General features: G+C 39.3%; 1 protein-coding gene across 2 annotated transcripts in view; it reads left to right on the top strand.

The window, feature by feature from the left end:
* NAALADL2 (N-acetylated alpha-linked acidic dipeptidase like 2) overlaps positions 1-22,575 on the top strand; it is a 912,012-nt gene that overhangs the window by 457,659 nt on the left and 431,778 nt on the right. For both annotated transcript variants that reach the window (XM_075068381.1, XM_075068380.1), the window contains one exon: positions 15,025-15,298. In XM_075068381.1, the coding sequence (XP_074924482.1) occupies positions 15,025-15,298 (274 nt within the window). The remainder of the gene's footprint in view (positions 1-15,024; positions 15,299-22,575) is intronic.

Below are 22,575 nucleotides of genomic sequence, written 5' to 3'. Positions count from 1 at the left end.
TCCTTAATTCTCATAGAATTAAACTTACAGGCTTCGTAACTGAAAATGTAACATCAATCTTGAATCTCACAGATATTAAAAGAGAATTAATTTAAAACAACCACCACATTGCAAAACTATTTCTCTCCTGTATCGTAGTTTTGTATAACATTTCTGCTCAGAAGGCTTTTTTAGGCTAACAATACCGTGGTGGGTTGAAAATGGTTTGAGCAATATTCTTTTTCTTCTTTACTTGGGCTATAATTCATATGAATAAATGACCTATAATAACATGGGGGGGTCCTCTGAACCCTTAAAATATGTGCATAGGAGTTGAGTGGAATTAATAGTCTAAAAGAAAGATAACTTCATCTAATCTCAGTCATCAGTTAGATATCTCATTGATGTGGTTTTAAAAAATTTAGTTTTATATTAACACAGAAGGGAGAGATCATGTCAGTTTAAAACAATGTGAATTTGTATGGCGTTATTAAACATTTAAAACTAATATTGATTTAATCTGCAGAACAGTTTTTTTAATTTTGTTTAAATGAGTGATGTATTACAAGAGAATGTTCCAAATAACTTTGCCCTTTTCCACACAATAACGCAGTTAAAAGGCCTCTGTATAGACTCGTGAAGCATATACAGTACTGCCACACACAAAATGCATGTTACCATGTTGTGTTTCTGTTCCTAATGCTGCTTCAAGTGGATGTTCCATTGAAATTAGTAAAGCAGTAGACTAAACAACTGCTGTTTTACAGAAAAAGATGTGCACGGATGCCAGGTGTACCAGGAAAAGTTGTCACCTGCATCAACAAAACCAAAGCAATTCATATTTAAGACCGGGACTCTTTTTCAGATCATCTTATGGGAGCCAACTTATTGCAGGAAAATATGGAAAGTGATCTCTAGGAATACAGTTAAATTTAATTTTTCAAAGCTGCCTAAGGGATCTGGCTGCCCTATTTCCATTTGAAGTTAAAACTTATTAGGCATCCAGATCTCTTAGGCAGCTTAGGAAATCTCAGCCATAGTGCGTTTACAGACTTCTTAAAATTTAGTGTACATGAACAATAAATTGTCTGTTTTCCCATTGTTACAGATCAGACTTACCTATGCAAATTTCAGGAACACAAATGGTAATACAGTAGAACCTCAGAGTTACAAACACCAGAGTTACAAACTGATAGTAGACAATCAGGCAGCAGAAGATCCCCCTCTTCCCCCCCAAAAGCAAATATAGTACAGTTCTGTGTTAAATGTAAACTACTAAAAACCAAAGGGAAAGTTAAATAACAAATTGATAAGAAAAGGAAACTGCTTTTGTGCTTCTTTCATTTAAATTAAGGTGGTTAAAAGCAGCATTTTTCTTCTGCATAGTAAAGTTGCAAAGCTGTATTAAGTCAATGTTCAGCTGTAAACTTTTGGAAGAACACCCAAAACATTTTGTTCAGAGTTACGAACATTTCGGAGTTACAAACAACCTCCACTCCTGAGGTGTTCGTAACTCAAGTTCTACTGTATGACAGATTGTCCATTCCTAACACCCTGCACTAAGATGCAGAGCTTGCCTTCTGACTCACCTTGGCAGTCAGTTCAGGAGTATCCTTTTAGTTCCAACAAAAAAAGTATTAAAAAATGTGAATATCTGTTTGATGCTGTGGGAAACAGAAGTAAGCTTATAGAGGCTTGCAGAGAAAAATATGTACAGCCAGGCTCAAAAGGAATCTTAGACAGAAGTTTATGACTGTTCTTTAATTTATCAACAAAGGATCTCCCAGGAAGATGGAAAATTTGGCCTGTGTCTACTGTGTATTATATCATGTTAATACTACCAGTTTACAGGCACTTCGTTCTGTCTCTATACAAATGAATGAACCAGCCACTGTGATGGTGCAAAAAAAAAAATTGACATTCTCACTGAAAAAAATATTACCAGGTATGCACAATACATCCTTTTCTAAATGGAAGAGTCCGGTCTCTTGCAGTATTTTCCTCAAAATTACCCAGCGGCACTTGTCCACACAATATACTGAAATCCTGGAAATAAATCGAAACCTTTTTTCCGTGATAGGACTGTAAATGTGTCTGAAACCACAACTTTCTATTTTGTTTTCAATTTTATAAATCAAATTTATACTATACTGTATAGGAAATAAAACCCACCATAAATCATACTGTTTTATGTTAATAGCATCATCACTATACTGTAGGTACCATATTACAACATTCAGAGAGCAGATATATATATATATATATATATCAAGATTTGCAAATGCTCCTATAATATGTTACAATAGAGTGGAATATGCTTCTAATTTTCCCTTCTATTAGGACAAACAATACGTTCATCACTGTGATGAGCTACGCATGAATTGTTCCATCAGTCATGTCAGCCAGGACTGGATTTCAAGGGATATGGCTTGGAGAGTGAGCCACAGCGCTGAGATGGCACTTGCTAACCTTTGTCAGGAAAGTTACCATTAGCTATTCCCAGGTGTTGGGACTGACTTGCAGGTGGAATGGCACTGCCCATAAAGATGGCGCATGGCGGAAGCAGACCTCTCATAATAATAATTTGCACCCTATTTAATTGCTGTACCATACTGAATATCTGAAAATAATGTTTTACTATGGTTTTGAATTTGTGCCTGGCACTGTAGACAGGCATTGTTTCTCTTGTTTATAATTTAGGAAGTGTATCTAAATCTGATGAGACAAGTAACCACTATACTCAAATCTTTCTGTAAGGGAAGAGTATGCAGTACCATTAATGTAACGCTGACATCGGTCATCGGCGGTCATCGGCGGGCAGGATTGAACCTGCATGAGCCTGTACCGCATGAACTAAAAGCCAACTGGCTGTTAGCCAAGGCCGTAGAGCAAACTCATTAATTTCTCTCTCTAAGTGGTCTTGTTGTTACTACATGGGACAGAACAACACACCCAGGAGGTGTGTGGGTTACATTAACACATCCCATGCTGAATTCCTCTAATTTCTTGTAGCCCACAGCCATCACAAAATTCGCATGTGTCAATGCTGCCATCTTGCCTGTCCAAGTTCCAGAATAAAGAAGCTCTGGGCACAATACCATTTGCATTGACATATTTTAAATACAAAATTGGAAACAAATGTACAAAATTGGGGGACTAGATGGGGGTTGGTCTAGATGAACTCCTGAGATCCCTTCCAACCCTGATATTCTATGATTGATTCTATGGCTGCATTGATAAAGGGGATCAGCAGGGTTATCTTATTTCAGGCTCAGATCAAAAGATCAAGGGTCATTATCATAAGACAGCTCTTTGGTGTTCATGGTGAAATGGGCTATTGGTGTTAGTCTACTTCTAAGTAGACAAATATCCACATCTCACACACACACCCACCCACATACACACACCCTGCATGATAATTTTCATTCTTGTTGACATACTCACCAGAGAAGCTAAAGATTGCATAATGTTTCAGAGCACTTCGGTGCTAGACACACTAAAAAACAATACATAGACAAGTATGTGGGTAGATAGAAATGTAGATCCTGCTTTCTTTGCTAGTGAGGAAGCAGAAAGAAAAATAATCTTATAAATAATGTGATGATCATCTTTTTTGCTTGATTGCTCTTAGGTTATTTTGGTCATGGATCTGAGTTTCTAAATTATTTTGTGTACTGTAGCATGGTCTTTCAAAACAATCTCCATTTTGATTATATTACAGTATTTTATGGTAATAGTTTTAATCAGATGGACTGTGGGAATATTTATGCAGATTCTAACTTCTGATGCATCATGTACATCACTACCTGTCTTGAGGAAATTCATTGTGTACAAGTACAGGGGTATGTGTTTGTTTGAGATATCTTTCATTACATCATTTTGGGACTGGGAACTCAACCAGTAAAAAGTATCATTTTAAAGAGAGCAGAATTTGGTTTTGTCAGGTTGACATTGGTCTTTTAAGAGGGAGCAGGGCCAATATCAACTGTGACTCACCAATGGGGCTAAAAGAGGGCACCTGAGCCCTATAAAGAGAGAAATATGGTGACCCTTAGAGCACAGAGTCGGTCTGGAAAAGGGGAAGTTATCTGGGTCAATGAGGGAAAAGGCAGGTCCAAACTGCCTAGGAATTCACACTGGAGGAAGTCTCTGGGCAGTGCTGCAGAGAGCAGAAAGCTTTCCACTGACCTTCCCTGGAAGTGTGGGATTATCAGGAAGCTGGAGGAGCTAGCCCGCTGACCTTCCTGAGTCAGTGAGTCCTGGCCAAAGAAGACTGGAGAGAGCCGAAGGCTGAGAGCAGCAGAATGAGATGAATGCTGGTTCTGAGCCAGAGGGCCAGTAAGGCATGATGAGGGATGCTGGGATGTGGGGAAAGATGCGGGGGCTGTTCTGTTGCATGTATTGTTTAGACTATGTTGGGGAATTTTTGACTGTGGTTATGGGATTTTATGATTTGTATCCAAGACCCTTGGCAAGCCTTTAAGGACTATTTCTGGGAGCTCTGAAGGGAAAGCTGAGGCAGACACATCTGGCACACTGCTGTCTACCTCATGAGAGCATTCCAGCCAGTGCCATGCTATGACATGCATCTTGTCAGTAATAAAGCACAGTTGCTGTATATTGCTAAAGAACTGTTTATGCTTCATACAAAATACAGGTATATTGTACTTAGAAACAATCAGTTCTGATGGTTTTCTACTTTTATACCACAGAATAATTTATCTTCTGCTTTAAATCTTGTGGTACTTCTTTCTATTTAAAAAAAACAACTCTTTACAGATATTTTCCATGTCACTTCTTCCATAATTTGAATTAGAGACATTTGCTTTGCAGAGGAGATTATGTGAAGCTGTCTTTTCTGCAAGAGGTGATGGTCTGGGCCAAAGTTCTTATGCTGTCTTGGAACTTGATTCTGTACTGGAATTTGCTACTGCAGAATGTCTGTGCAAAGTCCCATAAAAACCTGCAGGAAGGGACATGATGAGAAAATGCCTGTCTGCATGCAGAGATAACTCACAGCATGCAAGGACATGTGTCTCATCTCATGGCCTTGTATAAAAATTATGACAGCCTGTGAAGTTAATACAGTCACAGATTTTTGATCTCCAGGAACTAGTGCAGCTGAGGGTGATTGCCTGGTAGCACAGTTGCATTGCTATGAGGGAGCAGGAGAAGGAAAATGTTGAGGTTGCTATTGTACAAAGTTATTTGACAAAACGGCCCTGGCATCCCATGAATCCCCTGTGATCTGTCAGGTATGGAAGCAGCTTTTCTTTTGTGGTGGGGGTAAATTAGGGCAGATTAGCATTATTGGAGAACAGTTTTTCTTGGTCACAACTGACCTCCCCTAACCTGTATTTTTTTTGGAGAGAAACTGATTTATTTTTTTTAATTAAAAATGTGACATCATTCTTGAAATTCTTATCAAAATCACTGTTGGAGCAAATTGTTAGCAAAGGGGTGTTTGAAATTTTTTTGTTAGTGAGTTTTCATGAAGTAAAAAATTGTTGATGGCTATTTTGTTAACTATTTTGATGACTTTGTGATGACAAAATAATTTTGATTAAAAAAAACTGAAATAACTTTGACAATTGTATTTTTTAAAAACTGGTTCTTCAACCAGTTCTAGGGCAACCCCCCACTCCCAGGGAGAAAGTGGATAAAGAATCTCAATTTGAAAATGTTTGCAGATATTTCCTCTCAAAGTCCTCATTAAAGATTTTTCACACATGAAGGAAAAAAAACTCTCTCTATAGTTTTGCTCTCAAAACTATAGAATTCTATCAGTCTTTTATTAAGAACCTTACTGTTTGCATCTATATCAAATAGGAATTTCTGATAAAGGACTCTATATCTTAGTGATTATCGTTATTATATCCATTAGACAAGGGCATTGTGGTGTTAATAGGGAAATTATTCCAAATTTAACTTCTGATTTAGGGGGCAAGAAATCTCAGTTTTTCAGCAATCACTTCATGTATTTCCAAGTCTTCTGATGTGCCTCCAGCAGTGCACATCTGGCCTATTATCTAGTATGACTAGTTATCTCTTTTAGCAAGCAATGGTGAAAGAAGTGTTGCTAGAGCAAATAAGTCTCCACCGCACTGCTTCAGCCTTACTTTCCTCACGGTCATCAGTTTTAAAATGAAATTTCTCTGTTGCACATGTGTTCATTTCTCTTTATAGTCACCTGGTACAGCTTTGTGTTTTGATGTTGTCACTCTGCTGTGTTGAGATGGAAAGCCTAACATTATGACTGCTGCCTGTGCAGCTCATCATCTTGTAAACTACTTTATCATCTTTAGCACTTTCAGGCTTAAGGAATACTGGCCAACTTGTAATCTCTTGCAGTTAGTCTCTGGGCCATTCTGCAAATCAGGGACTATAAACTGTCTTCTGTCTTTGAGAAGAAGCACAAGAATATGTCTTCCTCAAAGTTTTCCTGATCTTTTCATCATTTCAAAGAAGGAAAACCAGTTAAGATTTGCATCTTGGCCTTAATGAAACATTGTGTCCGCTTTCCCTGTCTGGGTTCCTAGTTTGTTAATAAATGTTTTGGTCTAGTGCTGCCCTCACATTCAGCCTGTATAACTTATTATCTCCATTATGGCTGCACAAGGTATACAGGAGGGAATTAAGTATTTAGGAACAGAGAACTGGAATGGACCTCATGGGCTATCAAATCCAGTCTCCTGCTATCACAAGCACCTAGTCATAATCTCATTCATAAATTTATCAATCTCCATGTTAAAACTAGTTAGGTTTTGTTCCCCTCTGTGCCTTCACTGCTGTTAGAAAGCTGTTCCAGCACCTCACCCCATCTCTGATGTTGGAAACCTCAGGAATTTCCATCCTAAATGAATTCATAGCTAGTTTATACCCATTTGTTCTTGTGCCAAGTGTAACTGAATTCCAGTTTACATCCAAATGCAGCTTGACAGAAATCCTGAATAACAAAACACAATTTAGTAAATAAGAAATGTAGCTTCATTCACCTCTTTCGAACATAAAAAGGGAATAGTTAATAATGTGCATAAATGTATGTTAAACTATATAATTTTGTATAAATAAATGTGTATTGATAGAGTGTACGCTCCTGCTTAGTGAGAAATAGTACCAATTTTAGGTTGCAAATAAACATATTTTAATGGTTATACCAACCAATGAGAGTAAATTTTCTTTGGGAAAATAATTAAATAGTACACTTATTAGTAAAAAGTAAATCAATTTAAATTAAGGTTTTCTGCTTGTTAATGTAAACTCTGATTAAAATCAGTGTTTTTAATCGATCCACTTTGCACAGGAGGACCAATACTGGTTACACAGACCAAGGAATGCAGATTTAATGACACCAGTATCAGATTTCTTTGCTCCTACTGGCTGTCTCAATGCTTCATTTCAGCAGGTTTTCTGAATTTGATGATGTAATAGGTAACATTATACACTGCACCCAAGGTGCAATGGTAGCACCCAAAAGTGTGCCAGGTGCATAACAGACACAAGTAAAGGCATCCTCCCTGCCTTTACAATGAGTTTATCATTGAAATTCAGTCATGAAACCAGCAAAGCGTGGTCTATACCAGAATGTTGTACCTGCAAAGCTTTCCTTATGGGAGCACAGTTAAGGATCCTAAACCAAAACAAGGGGAAATGAAAGGCAAGTCGAGCATTATGGTAACAAGATCATGTGGTTATGTTGATAGTTAACCTTTTGTTTACTTTTTATTTTTCACTTCTTATAGTCATCATAGAGAAATAGCCGTGTGCTGTTTTTAGGACATGTGCAGCCAGTGGTTTATTTCGGTATTGCTTTGAAACTGTTGTGGCCATTCCCAGAGGCCAGTAAAGGGAAGGAGGAGGAAGGTAGGTCTGCTGCTAACTAGGAGGGGAAGAAAGAATGAGGAGATTAGTTGTCTATAGACCCCCTAGCTTCAAGGACGGTGATGGGGGGAGGGGACTGCCCCCACCGAGGAAAGGAGGCAGCAGCCCCCACATCCCACATGGTCAGTGCCTGGGGAGGGTAGAGATTAGGCGATCGCTGTGTGTGGGGAGATAGAGACAGGTAGGACAAGTGGCTATTGGCTCAGGGAGGTGGCGGCAAATAGGTGGTCGGCACACCTGTTCTGGGGGCTTGTTGCCTTACCTCTTCTGCTGCCTGTATCCCAGTGGGGCCTCCTACTCACATCTGATGACTTTCTTCTGTCTGAAGTACGAGAAGGATTAAGTCTTTTGTGTCTGCCTATTTCTGAGGGTGTTCTAAAGCTTAATTTGGGAAAAGCTTCTTGAAATCCTCAGATGAAAGCCATTATATTATTCTGCTGTTGTTATTCATGTAATGTACTTGTGCCAGATTCTAATACCCTTATGCACATGAAGATCATTAGCCAATGAAAGTCCACCGACTTCAATAGAGCTGTGCAGAATTAGAGTAGCTGAAGATGTGGCCCCGAGGGTAGTACCTTACTTGGCAGTATCACTATTGATTTCCATGGAACAACTTGCTGAATAGAGTATTACAAATTATAAAGCGAATAAGGTTATCAGAAACTGGCTCACCATTAAAGGCAGTAGTGTAAATGAAAATTGCTATAGCATTTCTATTGAAGCTTTAGGCACTGAAAACATTCTCAGTAGCAGCTGCATGATGATGCAGACACTCTGTTCTTTTCTACAGCTCACACATGCTATCTTGTTACCAGCCTTAATATTCTGTAAATTAAAAAAATAATAAGTAAATTAACTTTAGTAGGATGCAGAAAGTGACTCTGCAATGTGTGCGGTGTAATGTTGCTTTTTCTCGTTAACTGATAAGGAAAAAAAAAACCCTTCTAGTACTTTCTGGGTTTCTTAATTTGGAGTACTGTGGGAAATACTATTCTTGTGGCATTGTTTCTGTTATCTAACCAGCCTGTCACAAACAATAATGGTCCAAATTAATCCCTGGTGCAAATCAATGAAATTAGTGGATTTACATCAGGGAGAAATTTGGCTCAATCTTTTTAATTAAACTGCCAAAAAGTGTTTGTGTTATTTTGTTCTCCATGAGACTTGTCAAAGACACCCAATATCTGCTGAGTTGTTTAACACATGTGCCATGATTTGCAATTTGATTTTAACAGAGTGTAAGGAAATTTATGAAGTAAATAGAAAGTATATTCATTTCTGTAATTCAGTCAAGTATATTCTCACAAAAGTTTCAAAGGCATGCTTCGTTTAATTATAGAGTAAAAAGCATCTTTCGTTATTATTGAGGGAACAATATGATAATTGTGTCCTTTAAAAAAAAATTAAATTGCCTTTTATTGCAACAGAGTGCTGGCTGTTGAAATGTGCCATAACCTTATTTGTATGGGATGGGTTTCTTCCAATTATTTATTCTATTACTGTTTCTAACACCTGTGGGAAATGTGGATCTTGAAGTAGTGACTGTGTTAATAAAATGACTTTGTATGTTTCTGTACTGTCCAAGTTTGTCATTGCATTAAAGAGCATAGCAGATGAAATTGGAGACTTGTAATGTACTACTGATTGGATTAACTTGCCCATTTTGTGCAACCTGCTTGAAGACTTATTTTAGATAAATTAAAAAGATTAAATCTGGAGAGTGACCTTTGACAATTATTCCTCCTGACTGAATCTCTGAAGTCTTTAACATAAGCCCAGCGTTCTCGTACAGAAGTTGAACTCTGTACAGCAGTAACTCTGACTATTGTACAGATTACATTCAGATATAATATATCTAGTCTCTTACAATAGAGGTTTTTCAAATATTTTGATCTGCATGTGCAATCAATAAAATATGCTGCCACCTCTAATGTCCTGTAGGTGGCATTAGCCATTGAAGTGTACTATACGGTGAGGTGCAATTGTAACATGTTGTCACTCAAGCTTGTTAATGCATCACCAATATGATATGGTATTTCTGTTTCACTTTTATAAGGTTGTGGGTGACATTGTGTGTATGGTAAATGGTCCTTAACTAATGGTGTTTTAAATTGTAAGATAGTATTATTAAAAAGAGAGGTTTAAATACCCTTTTCCTGTTATGTTTTCCTGTTCCAAAGTCCACTAAGTCAGTGTAAGTCTTTCTATTGATTTCAATGGACTTTGGTTGAGGCTGTTTGTTTCAAATTTTTGAAGGTATTTAGATGCAGATAGGCGACTAGTGAGATTTTCAAAATTGTCTGGGTCCTTAGTCCAATGGATTTCTGCTGGTATTTTAGCAATTGTTCATTTTTTTGTTCATCCATTGATTACCCTAGGAGTTAGGCAGCTAGTCACTTTTGAAAATCCCAATAGGTGCCTATCGTCATCTTTAGATGCCTAAATACCTTTAAAAATGTGGCCCTTTGAGCACAGAAAATCGAATGTCACAAGCTATTCTAAGGAGTACAAGCGAGGTCTAAGCTGAGGTGTCACTAACTGGTGGTTTGGGATTATATCTCTGAGTCTCAGTTGTATGATCATGTATTTTTCAGGCCTAACTCAACTGAATTTTTAATTCAGTTCAATATAAAATTTGTGAAGCCTGTTACTTTGTTTATAGATTCCTAGATTCCAAGGGCAGAAGGGACCATTGTCATCATCTAGTCTAATCTCCTGTATAATACAGGCCACAGAACTTCCCCAAAATAATTCCTAGAGCAGATCTTTTTTTATTAAAAAGAAACCAGTCTTGCTTTAAAAATTGTCAGTGATTGAGAATCCACCACAACCTTTGGTAAATTGTTCCAATAGCTAATTACTCTCACCTTTAAAAATGTATGCCTTATTTCTATTCAGAATTTATCTAGCTTCAACTTCAAGCCAAACTTTCTCTACTAAACTGAAGAGACCATTATTAAATATTTGTTCCCTGTGTAGACACATATAGACTGTAATCAAGTCATCCCTTCTCTTTAGTAAGGTGAATAGACTGAGCTCTTTGAGTCTATCACTATAAGGCATTTTCTAATCCTTTAATTCATTCTTGTGGCTCTTCTCTAACCCTCTCCAATCTATAAACCTCCTTCTTGAATTGTGGGTACCAGAACTGGACACAGTTTTCCATCAGTGATCGGACCAGTGACAAATATAAAGGTAAAATAACCACGGTACTCCTGCTTGAGATTCTTCAGGGTGCCTTCCTGGATTGCTCTTTTGGTCACTGTGTCACACTGGGAGTTCATGTTCAGCTGATTATCCACCACAACCCATTTTTCAGAGTCACTGATTCCCAGAATAGAGTCCCCCATCCTCTCAGTGTGGCCTACAGTCATCGTTCCTGGATGTATCCATTTACATTTAGCCATATTAATGCAACTTTTTTGCTTGGTAAGCTTGTGTCCAGCTTACCAAGCTATCCATAAGATCAGCCATACCGGATCAGACTAAAGGTCCATCTAGCCCAGTATCCTGACTTCTGACAGTGGCCAATGCCAGGTGCTTCAGATGGAATGAACAAAACAGGTAATTATCAAGTGATCCTCACTTGTCACCCATTCCCAGCTTTTGGCAGATAGAGGCTACGGACACCATCTCTGCTCCTCCTGGCTCATAGCTAGGCTAATATCCTGGCTAATATCCAGATCACTCTGTATCAGTGACCTGTCCTCTTAATCATTTACTGCTCCTGCAATGTTTGTGTCAGCTGCAAACTTTATCAATGAGGATTTTGTTTTCTTCCATGTCCTTGATAAAAATGTTCAATTGCATATGGTCAGAAACTGATTCTCAGGGGATCCCTCTGGAAACACACCCACTCAATGATGATTTCCCATTTAACATTACATTTTGCAACATTTTGTACAGCAGGCAGTTTACATATCCAAGCAAAGACCTTCTAGTACCCTTTCAGCATGCCAACAAGGCTACTGCTCTTCAGAGCTCCCCGCAGTATGGTGAATGATTCTGAGTTGGGGGGGGGGTAAGGTGCGGGTATGTTATATTGATCAATGTATTTTATCTTCCTTTCATTTTAGTCTTCCATTTTCCCACTAAAATTACTGTTAGATGTACAGTGCTGTTCACTTGGCGTTCATTCTGAAGCTGGTCAGACTAGATTCATTGTTTCCTTCAGTTCTTTCATTAATGCCACTTTGTGGATCATCCAGTAGCAGGTGCTCAACAGTGATATAAACTGTATTTGGCCCAGAAAAGCCAAAATCAACCTATTCGTGGTCTGTCAGCCTACTGAGGAGTATTGACAAAAACATTTCTAGGCTCAGGTGTTTTGCATGACACTTCACTGTGCTGCCTGGACAACCCTTTATTGTGGATATCAAGGCTGAGGAAAACTTTCTGTCAAATAATATATTATGATACTTAGTGAAACTGCTCTTTTCAGCTTTGCAAATTGTTTTGCTCAGTGAATGTAGGCTAAATGTTTAACTGTAGCTAGTTTCCAACATCATCCCTTCCCTCCAGCCCCCTACAAAATTACATCAAATGAACTCTCCTATGTTGGATAGATTTGATTCAAACCAATCATTTTGTAAAGCTGGGACTTTTGGAAAAGCAAAACAAAAAAACCTAGTGGATGCCCAGTGAATATTAGTTATTTTTTCATTAAATAAGGAATTTTTTTAAAAAATTGGGCTATTTCTTAAAAATCTAGTTGTGCCACTGACTTCTGAGCTTCTTGGAAGTGGAGTTTCTGCTCTTTTGTTACACTGTGGATGGTCTTGTATTTCAACTAAACTGTAAATTCCTTGACTTTGTTGCCATTTTAAAGTACCATACTATGGCACTGCTGGATGCTATAAAATAATGGTTATTATTATGGCAATTGTTAGCAGTGGTTGAAAATCAAGTTAAAGATGTGGTTTTACAGCAAAGTATAACCCCTGTAACTATGCCTTAATTTTGTATGTCTTTGGCTGTCTTAAAATTCAACATAGATTATGCCACTGAGATGTTCTAATCTCTTGATAATGGTTAATTGCCAACCCTTCCAAAGCTACTGATCGTAGATTTTGTGAGTTTTCTTGTCAAAGGGTGGCTGGGCATTGTGAATGAAGCAGATCCAGCTCCTGTATGCCAGTGCAGGTGCATCCATTGGGACAATTAAGAGGGCAGAGCTGAACCTAAGGACTGAGGGGAGAGATAGCTCAGTGGTTTGAGCATTGGCCTGCTAAACCCAGGGTTGTGAGTTCAGCCCTTGAAGGGGCCACTTAGGGATTTGGGGCAAAAATCAGAACTTAGCCCTGTTAGTGAAGGCAGGAGGCTGGACTCAATGACCTTTCAAGGTCCCTTCCAGTTCTAGGAGATTGGTATATCTCCTATTATTATAATGAGAAAAGGTCAGGGAGCAAGCTACTGAAGGGGAGTCCTGGTGAGTCAGTGCAGAAGACAAAAGATAGTCTCTGGGGAAAGCTGCCGTGAGCAGAATGCTTGTGACAGGCCTTCCCTAGGAAGAGGGAGGGATTGGCTGGGAGACTGTATGTTTCAGACCTGGTCGAAAAGCTGAAGATAGGACAGCAGCAAAAGGGGTTTGCTGGCTGATGTGCCCAAGTCACAGCCAGGGCTGAAAACAAGAGAAGCAGCAGTAGCAGAGGGAGTTGCCTCCTGAGCTGGGGCCAGGGCTGAAGAGCATTGAAGGCAGGGAGCAACGAAGATGCTTAACTGCTGGTATCTCTGGAGTTGAAGAGCTGGACGCAGAGGAGTTGTGAGAGGCCCAGGGGAAGTGAGGAATGTTCCTTTGGCAAAGATGATCCCAGCATAGAGGCAGTGAGGATCCCACTGGGAAGAGCTGGGATGCACTCAAGTTGAAAGCAGGGGGGGTCATCCTGATACAAGGACAGGAGAGGGCCACACTGGAGAGCTGGGATGTGGTGAGAGATGTTTAGGCATGGTGAGAGATGCTGTTTGGACTATCATGGGGGAAATCTGGATTATCATTATGGGACTTTTATTATGATTTATGCACATGGGACTTTTGTAATAAATTAACCTCACTTGGGAAAACTCTGGGAACTCTGAAAAGGGTAACTAAGGTAGGTGTGCCTGTCATTTCCCAGCCTGCTGCAGGAGTGTGCTCCAGACAGCATCACCCTATCACACTCCTGTGCAATGTTTTAATTATGATCCACTACTTTGTGGAGATTGTAATACTACAGAATTTAGAAAGATTCTTTTAGATAGATTAAATATAAAATGAGTAGACTTAGTTTAAAAAAAATCTGGACATAAATACTTAGAACTTGCTTTCCCGTTCATCAGTGGATCAAAATGTGGAGCCTTTCCCCATACTTCTCGAGATGCATAGAGTGAAATCCTGACCCCTAGTGAAGTCAATGGAAGCTTTGTCATTGACTTCTCTGAGGCCAGGATTCCATCCCTGATTTCTATTGCAAGTTCAGTCACTTAATCACAGTGTGATAATGGGTAAGTTATTTACCCTCTCTGTGACTCAGTTTGCCCATCTGTAAAATGTACCTAATGCATCTGACAAAGTGGGTATTCACCCATGAAAGCTCATGCTCCAAAACGTCTGTTAGTCTATAAGGTGCCACAGGATCCTTTGCTGCTAATTTATAAGGTTTTGTGAGGTGGAATTAATGTTTCTAATGTTTAAACTCATAAATGAAAGTTATTTCATAAATTTTAAATATTAAATTATCGTGTTTAGAATTGATCAGGTTTAAGGTTAAAAAGTAAATATTTCCTCTGAACATAATTTTGTAGCCACAGTAGCTATAGGGATAAAAGCCAGCACCCAGAAATTTAACAAGCAGATACTTCAGAATGGAAGTGCAAATTCTACATGTAAATATTGAATGCTTTACAAATTATACCATGATTTGAAATCACTTCTGAGGGATTTTGGAATTCCAATAGGATATTTTTCTTAAAAGACAACAATTATTCTCCACAAAGTGTTTTATTTTTCTGATGACCGATAGGAATTACATGCAAAGAGAATGAAAGGTGCTTTGTTGTATTGTATGATAATCTATCATGAATTCCTTGCCTCACATTAATGAAATTGTGAACTGATATATCTGTACAAGATGAATGTGTTTTGGAAAAAATGTACTATAACTGTTTCTTTTTTTCCACCCCCAGAGATTTGATACAGTTGCCTAGGAAAGAAGAAGATACAGACATTGCGATGAAACTTCTGGTTCAATGGACGTCTTGTGGCCTTGAAGATGTTCAGCTAGTAAATTACTCTGTCTTGCTTGACCTGCCAGGCTCTTCTTCAAATACAGTAACTCTGAAAAATAGTGGTGAATGCTTTTATCCTAGTGGACAGAAGTGTTACAGGGAGACCAAAAAGCTTCACAGCCAAGACCTTCTGTACTCATACGCCGCTTACTCTGCCAAAGGAACTATTGAGGTAATACAGTCATTTGTCTTTGTCGCTTACAGTGAAATAGAATTAGAAAACAGCTTCCATCTGTCTTTAACTGGCAAGTCATGGGAATAATGGTGAAAACCTCAGGCTAGAGATGAGCAAACAGATTCAGGTACATAAGATGTAGCCCACTCCTCAGCTCAGACCTTGAAATGAACTTGAAATGATCTGTTATGTTGTATTTTTACAATTAAATGTCAGCTGTCTCTCAACTGTGGGCCTACACTTCCTGGTTTTAACTGGATATAAGAATCTGAGAGAGCTTTGTCTGGAACTTTGTCTTCTCCCTATGCTTGCGTGAAGGCACTGTTGAGCAAGCCCTGCCAACTAACACTTGAGAGAGGCACACAGAGAAGGGAGGATGAGTTTCTTTGCAGTGAGATCTGGTTTAAGGACAGGATTAGGTGCTAGAAACTCATGAATGATAATCCTGGGTCTGACACATTCTCCATCTCTGGCCTTGGGCAACTCATTTAATATCTCTGCCTCAGTTTCCACATGGGGGTTATAAATCTTACTTACCTAGCCAACAGGGATATTGTGAGGCTGCATAAATGTTTGTAAAGTGCTCTGAAGAAGGCAAATATATATAAATTCCACTGTTGATATTATTATTGTCATCTTTCTCCTCTCCACGACATGATGTGTCACACACAATGAAGCAGACCCTTTTTATCTTATTTTATTTCCCCATGCTTCAAAAATAAATTTAGTTTGTTTTCGTGACTAAAATATTAATAGACCAAAGAAGTGTGGCTAGGAAGTTGAGTTTTGGGGATTTCACCCCCAACATCCCACTGCAGCCCTCAACCTTTATACTTTCTGAACATTGCCCATCACTATGAGCTTTATAGTATATTAGAGTATGTCTACACAACAAAGAAAAACCCAGCCTCTGCCAGCTGATTTGGCCTCGGGCTGTGGGGCTATTTCATTGCTGTGTAGACTTCCGGGCTTGGGCTAAAGACTAAACTCTGGGACCCTCCCACCTCTCAGGGTCAAGCCCCTTGAGCCTGAGTCGGCTGGCACAGGCCAGCCACAGGTGTCTAGTTGCTGTAGAGACATACCTGTGGTGACTTGGATACCAGCAGTATGATACCATTTTTGTACATTTTGCTTGTATTGTCTTTGTGACAGTACTGAATTTTCAAAGTCCACATGACTTCTATTTCCTCTGGGTATTCCTATCTTTTGTTCAACAGCTGATTGAGTAGACATCCCGAGCGCAGTATATGCAGGTATTGATAGGATATAATGCCCTGTGGGAGTCTTGTCAACTGGAAAAATTCAATATACAGATTCCCTTTGTTTTAATAAACCCATAGCATTAATTGTAATGAGATAAAAAATACAGTTGTAATCTCTGAGATTAATCAAGGTATCCTTAACCAAAAAGGGGCCTGATAAATTGCAGTCTAAAAGAGAGCTAGCCTCTCTGGGGACTAAAATGAAGACTCGTGCAAAATCAAAGATGTTTTTACCAATGTTGGCTCACTACGCAGCAATTTAAATTACATTTCAGAATTGTTCTTTATTTACTTGGACTTCTGCATAATGAAGCAGGAGCATATACACACAGCCTACATAGACATTAGTGGTGATTGAACCCTGGATCTTGCAGCAGGAAAAGCAAAAGAGGAACCCTTATCACTTGAGCCAAAGGAATAATTACTTTAGCTGTATCAGGGTTTTCAGAACAGCAGCTAGAGATATGATCTTTGGTTTATATGGATGTTGTTTTGGAAAAGGCTAGATCCCAATGGATTATATGCATGTGCTCTTAGAAAAGGCTTTCCTCAGTGTCTATATGTCCACAAAGTGCAAGTCCCATCGTGGTAATGAACCATGACCACATGTATATTTATCTAGACTACATTGTTATCAGCAGTGATCTAACCATGGACTTGGAGTGCCTAAAGCACAAATCACTAACATTTGAGCTAAATGTGTAAGTATCTTAAACTGTGAGTAGCAGGTTGTCATTGTTACTAAAATAAGCCTGTAGAGGGAGACATGATCACATGAAGTAAGGCAGCAAATTACATTTACTTTGGATGTCAAAAAGCCTGGCTATGATTGAAACATCGCAGGTTTTTTTTTTTCCTTTTTCTTGTAAAAGATACTTTGTAACAAACTTGGCATAATATGGATCATTTTAATTTTCAAAACCTAATGCAAATTCTTAGCAGGGGCTAGCTTGACATAGAACTTACGGTCCATAAATAAACATGAGTTTCTGATACCATGATATTTGTTTGAACTTCTAGCAGAAAAAGCAATTAAAGAATTCTTAAATTGTAGTAGCCAGGCTACCAAAACAGCTGCAGTCTTACTTTTGTTTTGACAAAGTTATTTGTAGACTAGCAATGCTCCTTTTCTTTGAAGACCTGTCATGTCCATTCATCATATGGCCATTTTATACGAGCTGTCCAATTTGTACTTTCCCTAACAGGCTAAATAGCATTTGTGATATCTGAAATCTACTTCGAAAGCCAACTTAATGCAATGTGATTGATGACATGCCTTGCTACTTCTCTGTAATTCACTGTGCACTGGAAAGGTGACAGTGTTTACCCCATCATAACGAGAAGCATGTCACAGTAGGGCTCTGAAGAGAGCTGCTGTGTCAGCTGTGAAATACATATTACAAGGATTATGTAAATAAATTAGCATAAACCAGGTCATCTTGAAGAAATAATGACACTTTTGTAATATATTTTTATTAAAAGTTGAGTATCAACCACAATTTAATAGCAAGGTTAAACACTTTGCCTACTTTGTGAAAATAGGGGAAAAATGTGGCTAACTACAGATTATATTACAAGAGGAAAGTACATTGCATCTAAATTATGCATTTGGAGTTAAATTTACCCCTTTTCTGAGACATCTAGCACATAGCTAATATACCACCTAAGCCAAGTAGAGCTTAAATATGACTCAAGTGGTGCATAGGTGCTTTAGTAGTTCTCTGAGCACAGGTGAATTTCACCACTTCTGACCCTGCAAAGTGCTGAAAACCTTGCAGTACGAGGTTCTTAATTCCCATGCTTGTTAAGGAGCCGTGGCTAGAAACGCAGGTTGGAGCTAAATTATTGTAATGTAAGTAAAGACAATTTGGCTTATTGTTAATTGGCCCAAAACTTTCTTAATGCAGAATTAAGGTTGCGCAGTAGTGCTCGTGCCTTTCCAGAATGTGGAAGTAGGACATAGAGAATGAAGGTAATGAAAACTTAAAGTGAAGGTACACACCACCCCAGCAATGCAACCTTAACGTTGCCCTGTTGAATCAGGAATGATTCAGTATAGGGGGTTGGTGGAGGTGGGATGCCATAATAAGTATACGTGCAAAAGCTCTAAGAGAATATGCCATTATTTATGTTGTGTTCCAGAGTTTTGAATGAACTCCAGCTGTGTTCACTGTATTAGGTGTAGCTGTATTGAATGGTTGAGGGATTAATTGAGCAGCTTGGCAGAGTTTATGACTATGATATGAGGAGAGCAGGGGTGGCTCCAGGCACCAGCATGCCAAGCGCATGCCTGGGGTGGCAAGCCACGGGGAGCGCTCCACCAGTCGCCACGAGGGCAGCAGGCGGGTTGCCTTCAGTGGCATGCCTGCGGAGGGTCCGCTGGTCCCGTGGCTTCAACAGACCTCTTGCAGGTGTGCCGCCAAATCTGCGGGACCGGGGATCTCCCGCAGGCAGGCCGTTGAAGGCAGCCTGCCTGCCGTGCTTGGGGCGGCAAAATACCGAGAGCCGCCCCTGGAGGAGAGGATCAAGTATGCCTCATTTTGAAGCTGAATTTTGTAGGTTGCATCAACAGAGATGTCTTGCACAGGAATTGTCTGCAATCTGTTGGGAAGTGTGTCAGTGATCTCCAGAGCTTAGTGAGGCAATGTGTCAGAAGGAATGGCCAGAGTGAATGTGCGATACATGTAAAAGCCTGGGGTGGTTGTATGGATTACCACTGATGTTTGGATGAAGGCCAGGTGCATGTAGCTTTTGTTTGCTATGTCTAACCTAAACCTAAATTTTGATGTAGCAAAGAGAAGGTGTTAAACTTAATCCTACAGTACTCATGTACTCTGTAGCGTCTGTAAAGGAAGAGTGCTAGTATGTATTGGGGCACAAACTTCAGTGTGGGCTAGCTGCCCCAGTACAAACCCACCGGAAATCCCTGGCTACTTCTTCTGGTTCCTAGTCCACACTGAAGCTTGTGCCTTCACATCTTCATAACTATTGTCTGCTAGATGTGCTAGCCAGACTAAAACAAGCATGGATATGCCTATCTGTTTGGGTGCAGCTCAGGTTCAGTAACCACAGCAAATCTGTCTATTTAGCGTGAAGGAACACTGACTGCAAACCGTCTGGCTTGAACTGAGCCTTAGTCTTGCTGCATATGCACACTTCATTCTTTTATGCATTTTAGCATCTACTAACATGGAGTTACAAATTTTCCTCCAGTAACTTTTTCACTATTGCTTCTCCAGACAGACAATGGGTGCTATGCACTAGTTGAGATAAATCCCAAGTGACTGAGATTGGTTTGGGGGAGGATTAGAGCTGTAGTTTGAGTCCCAGATGTACGCCCAAAAATCAGCTGTTTTTGGTAAACAGCTGACCTTCTATTTGAGGGGGAATATATCTTGAGAGCTCCTTGCTCAAATGATCACATATTTGAACTATTAACTCTATCCTACACCCCTAAGAAGCACAGCAAATTTTAAGACTATCTGGGAAAGCACATGGATTTTCAAGGACAGCTGACCTTTAAACAGAAAGCAACACTCAACCCTAACAATAGTATAGCTGCCACTCTGCTATAGTTATATGCAGAAGGCTGTGTTAATGCAATGTGAAGGTTATACAGTTAAAATCATGATCAGGAAGTACAAAAGTTATCCTCACTATGACAGCCTTCACAAAGGCATTTTCTTGTTTTTTTATGGTATCTGTTTAAGGCATAACTGTTCATATTTCAAACTACATATTTCCCTAGTAAAACAAAAGAGAACATTGTGTGCTGCGGCCAGAGCAATGTTGTTGGTAGAAGTTTAACTATTGAGGGGTAGATTTTTCAGAGGCACAAATGGCAATTAGTAGAAAATATCATGCTTAATCTTCTGCTTTTTTGTATTTTTAACTGTGCTACCTGAATGCTGCACTAACTTTCCCACCCCTATAACTTACTAGATATTCTTAAAGAATAAAAAAGACAAAAAATCTTCAACTATTCAGCTACAGCATTTGCAATCTCCTTTAAAAAGAGCTGCTGGGTTGGTGGACTTACAAATTCTGACTATGGTTCTTGTAAACTTGTTGGACCAATCAATGAACACTTACATATCTGTGCACTTAATCAGACATGCGCTAATATCTCTGTGCTGCTAGGAATCGATGAGAAAGACCAGTGCTGATCCACTGGTGGGAACTGCAAATCATGATGTGTTGATCATAGTCCAGTGCTGTGGAGTAAATGGAAGGGTAAAGGCACTGGAGGTTGATGGAATGATGAGGATACTGCATTAAGTTCAACACTAGTGTAAGGTCTGGTCAACACTTAAAGTTAGGTTGACATAGTAACAGTGCCGAGGGGTGTGAATTCACAACAAGGTCAATGGAAGAATACTTCCATCCAGCTACCATCATTCACTGAACTGGAGTTTCTACAGAGATGGAAAAGCTCCTTCCATTGCTGCAGGAAACATCTAAGCTACCCTGCTACAGGGGAGTAGCTGCAGCACTGTCTTTTCTGCTGCTATGGTGCCTGTATTATAGATGTGGCCTAACAAGGCAGAAGTCAATAGTTGCATCACTTTTAATCAGGATTGAAGTGTGCTCAGTCTAGTCACTGAAGCACTGAGAGAGCCATCTGGAAGAGAGATTGTTTCATGGGAACCAGCGGAAGTACTTCTGTCAGTGGCTGACCCTTAGATATAATTTTCTCTGAAATTGTATAGAATGGACTAGGAAAATTATGGAAGGGAAGGAGACTAAAGATCTAATTTGGTTTTACTGTGTGAATGCTGGGTAGTGTTTGAGGCCTGTAGGACAGACTGGATGATCTGATGCTCCTTACAGCCTTGAACTCCGATACTTTTTGTCAATGCAGGCATAAAGCTTATACCAAACTATGTGGAAGCCTCTCTGCACCATGGCTGAACATGCCCTGCTTGCTCAGTGGTAACCAATTGGCTTCTTTCAGCAGCTTGTAGCTGTTTGAACCAAATGTGAGCACATGGGTAACACATCTGTTTTAACTAGAGTTAGGCAAATAACTCATCTTTTTTTTCAGTTTGGTAGTTCCAAGTATATATTTTTTTGTTAGGATCAAATAAAATATGAATGATTTTGGATTTTTTGGTGACACAAACAAGTCCATTTCGGGTCTGTTGCAGAGTATGAATTTGAACTTGTCTTTCTGATATCCCAGGTGAGTGCCCTAACTTCTGGGCTAAAATTTTTAAGTTAGGGTAAGCAGCAGCAGCAGCATCCCCTCTTCCTCCTTTGCCTGTGTTGTGAATGGCTGAAACTACTCATATCAAATTTGTGAATAGATTTGGGGTGATCAAAATTGCATTTTTAATTGAATAAACTCTGAAAAAAAAATTGTCCAACTCTAGTTTAAAAGTACACATGTAGGCTTAAGGAAATGTTCAAGTGAACATTCTAGTATGCAATTTTCTCATGATATATTTGTGTTAAATAGCAGTTTTTCTCAAGCCGTGCAAAGATGCTAGTCCTTAAGGGTATTTTCAGGCCATATTTCACATTTCAAACCTCAGTTTATTCTTCCTCTCTGGTGGGACTTTTGTTGGTTTGTTTTAAAATGAAGTAAAGTAGGGGGGGGTTGTTTTTTCCAGTCTCAGTATTCAGAAATGATTTGTAGGAAATTGTTCAAACTTTAACAAAAAATGTCTCCTCCAGATGGGGAGCCAACATGGAAAATGTCAGATTGAAAGGTGTGACTGAAAATGGGCTTATAGTAGAAACCATTTTGGAACTGTTCATAGAATATCAGGGCTGGAGGGGCCCTCAGGAGGTCATCTAGTCCAATCCCCTGACAGATTTTAGCCCCAGATCCCTAAGAGGCCCCTCTCAAGGATTGAGCTTATAACCCTGGGTTTAGCAAGCTAATGCTCAAACCACTGAGCTATTCCTCCCCCCTGCTAACTGAAGCTAGTGTTAGAACTGTGTATAGTAAGAAATGCTGTGTTTCTACACCCCTGAATTCCTGTTACTCTAAGCAACTGCACAACTTGC

The sequence above is a fragment of the Chelonoidis abingdonii genome, chromosome 8 (genome assembly GCF_003597395.2).
Source record: "Chelonoidis abingdonii isolate Lonesome George chromosome 8, CheloAbing_2.0, whole genome shotgun sequence".
In the NCBI taxonomy this organism is placed as follows: domain Eukaryota; kingdom Metazoa; phylum Chordata; order Testudines; family Testudinidae; genus Chelonoidis; species Chelonoidis abingdonii.
The sequence above is the reverse complement of the archived record's forward strand: the minus strand, read 5'-3'. Positions and strand labels throughout refer to the sequence as shown.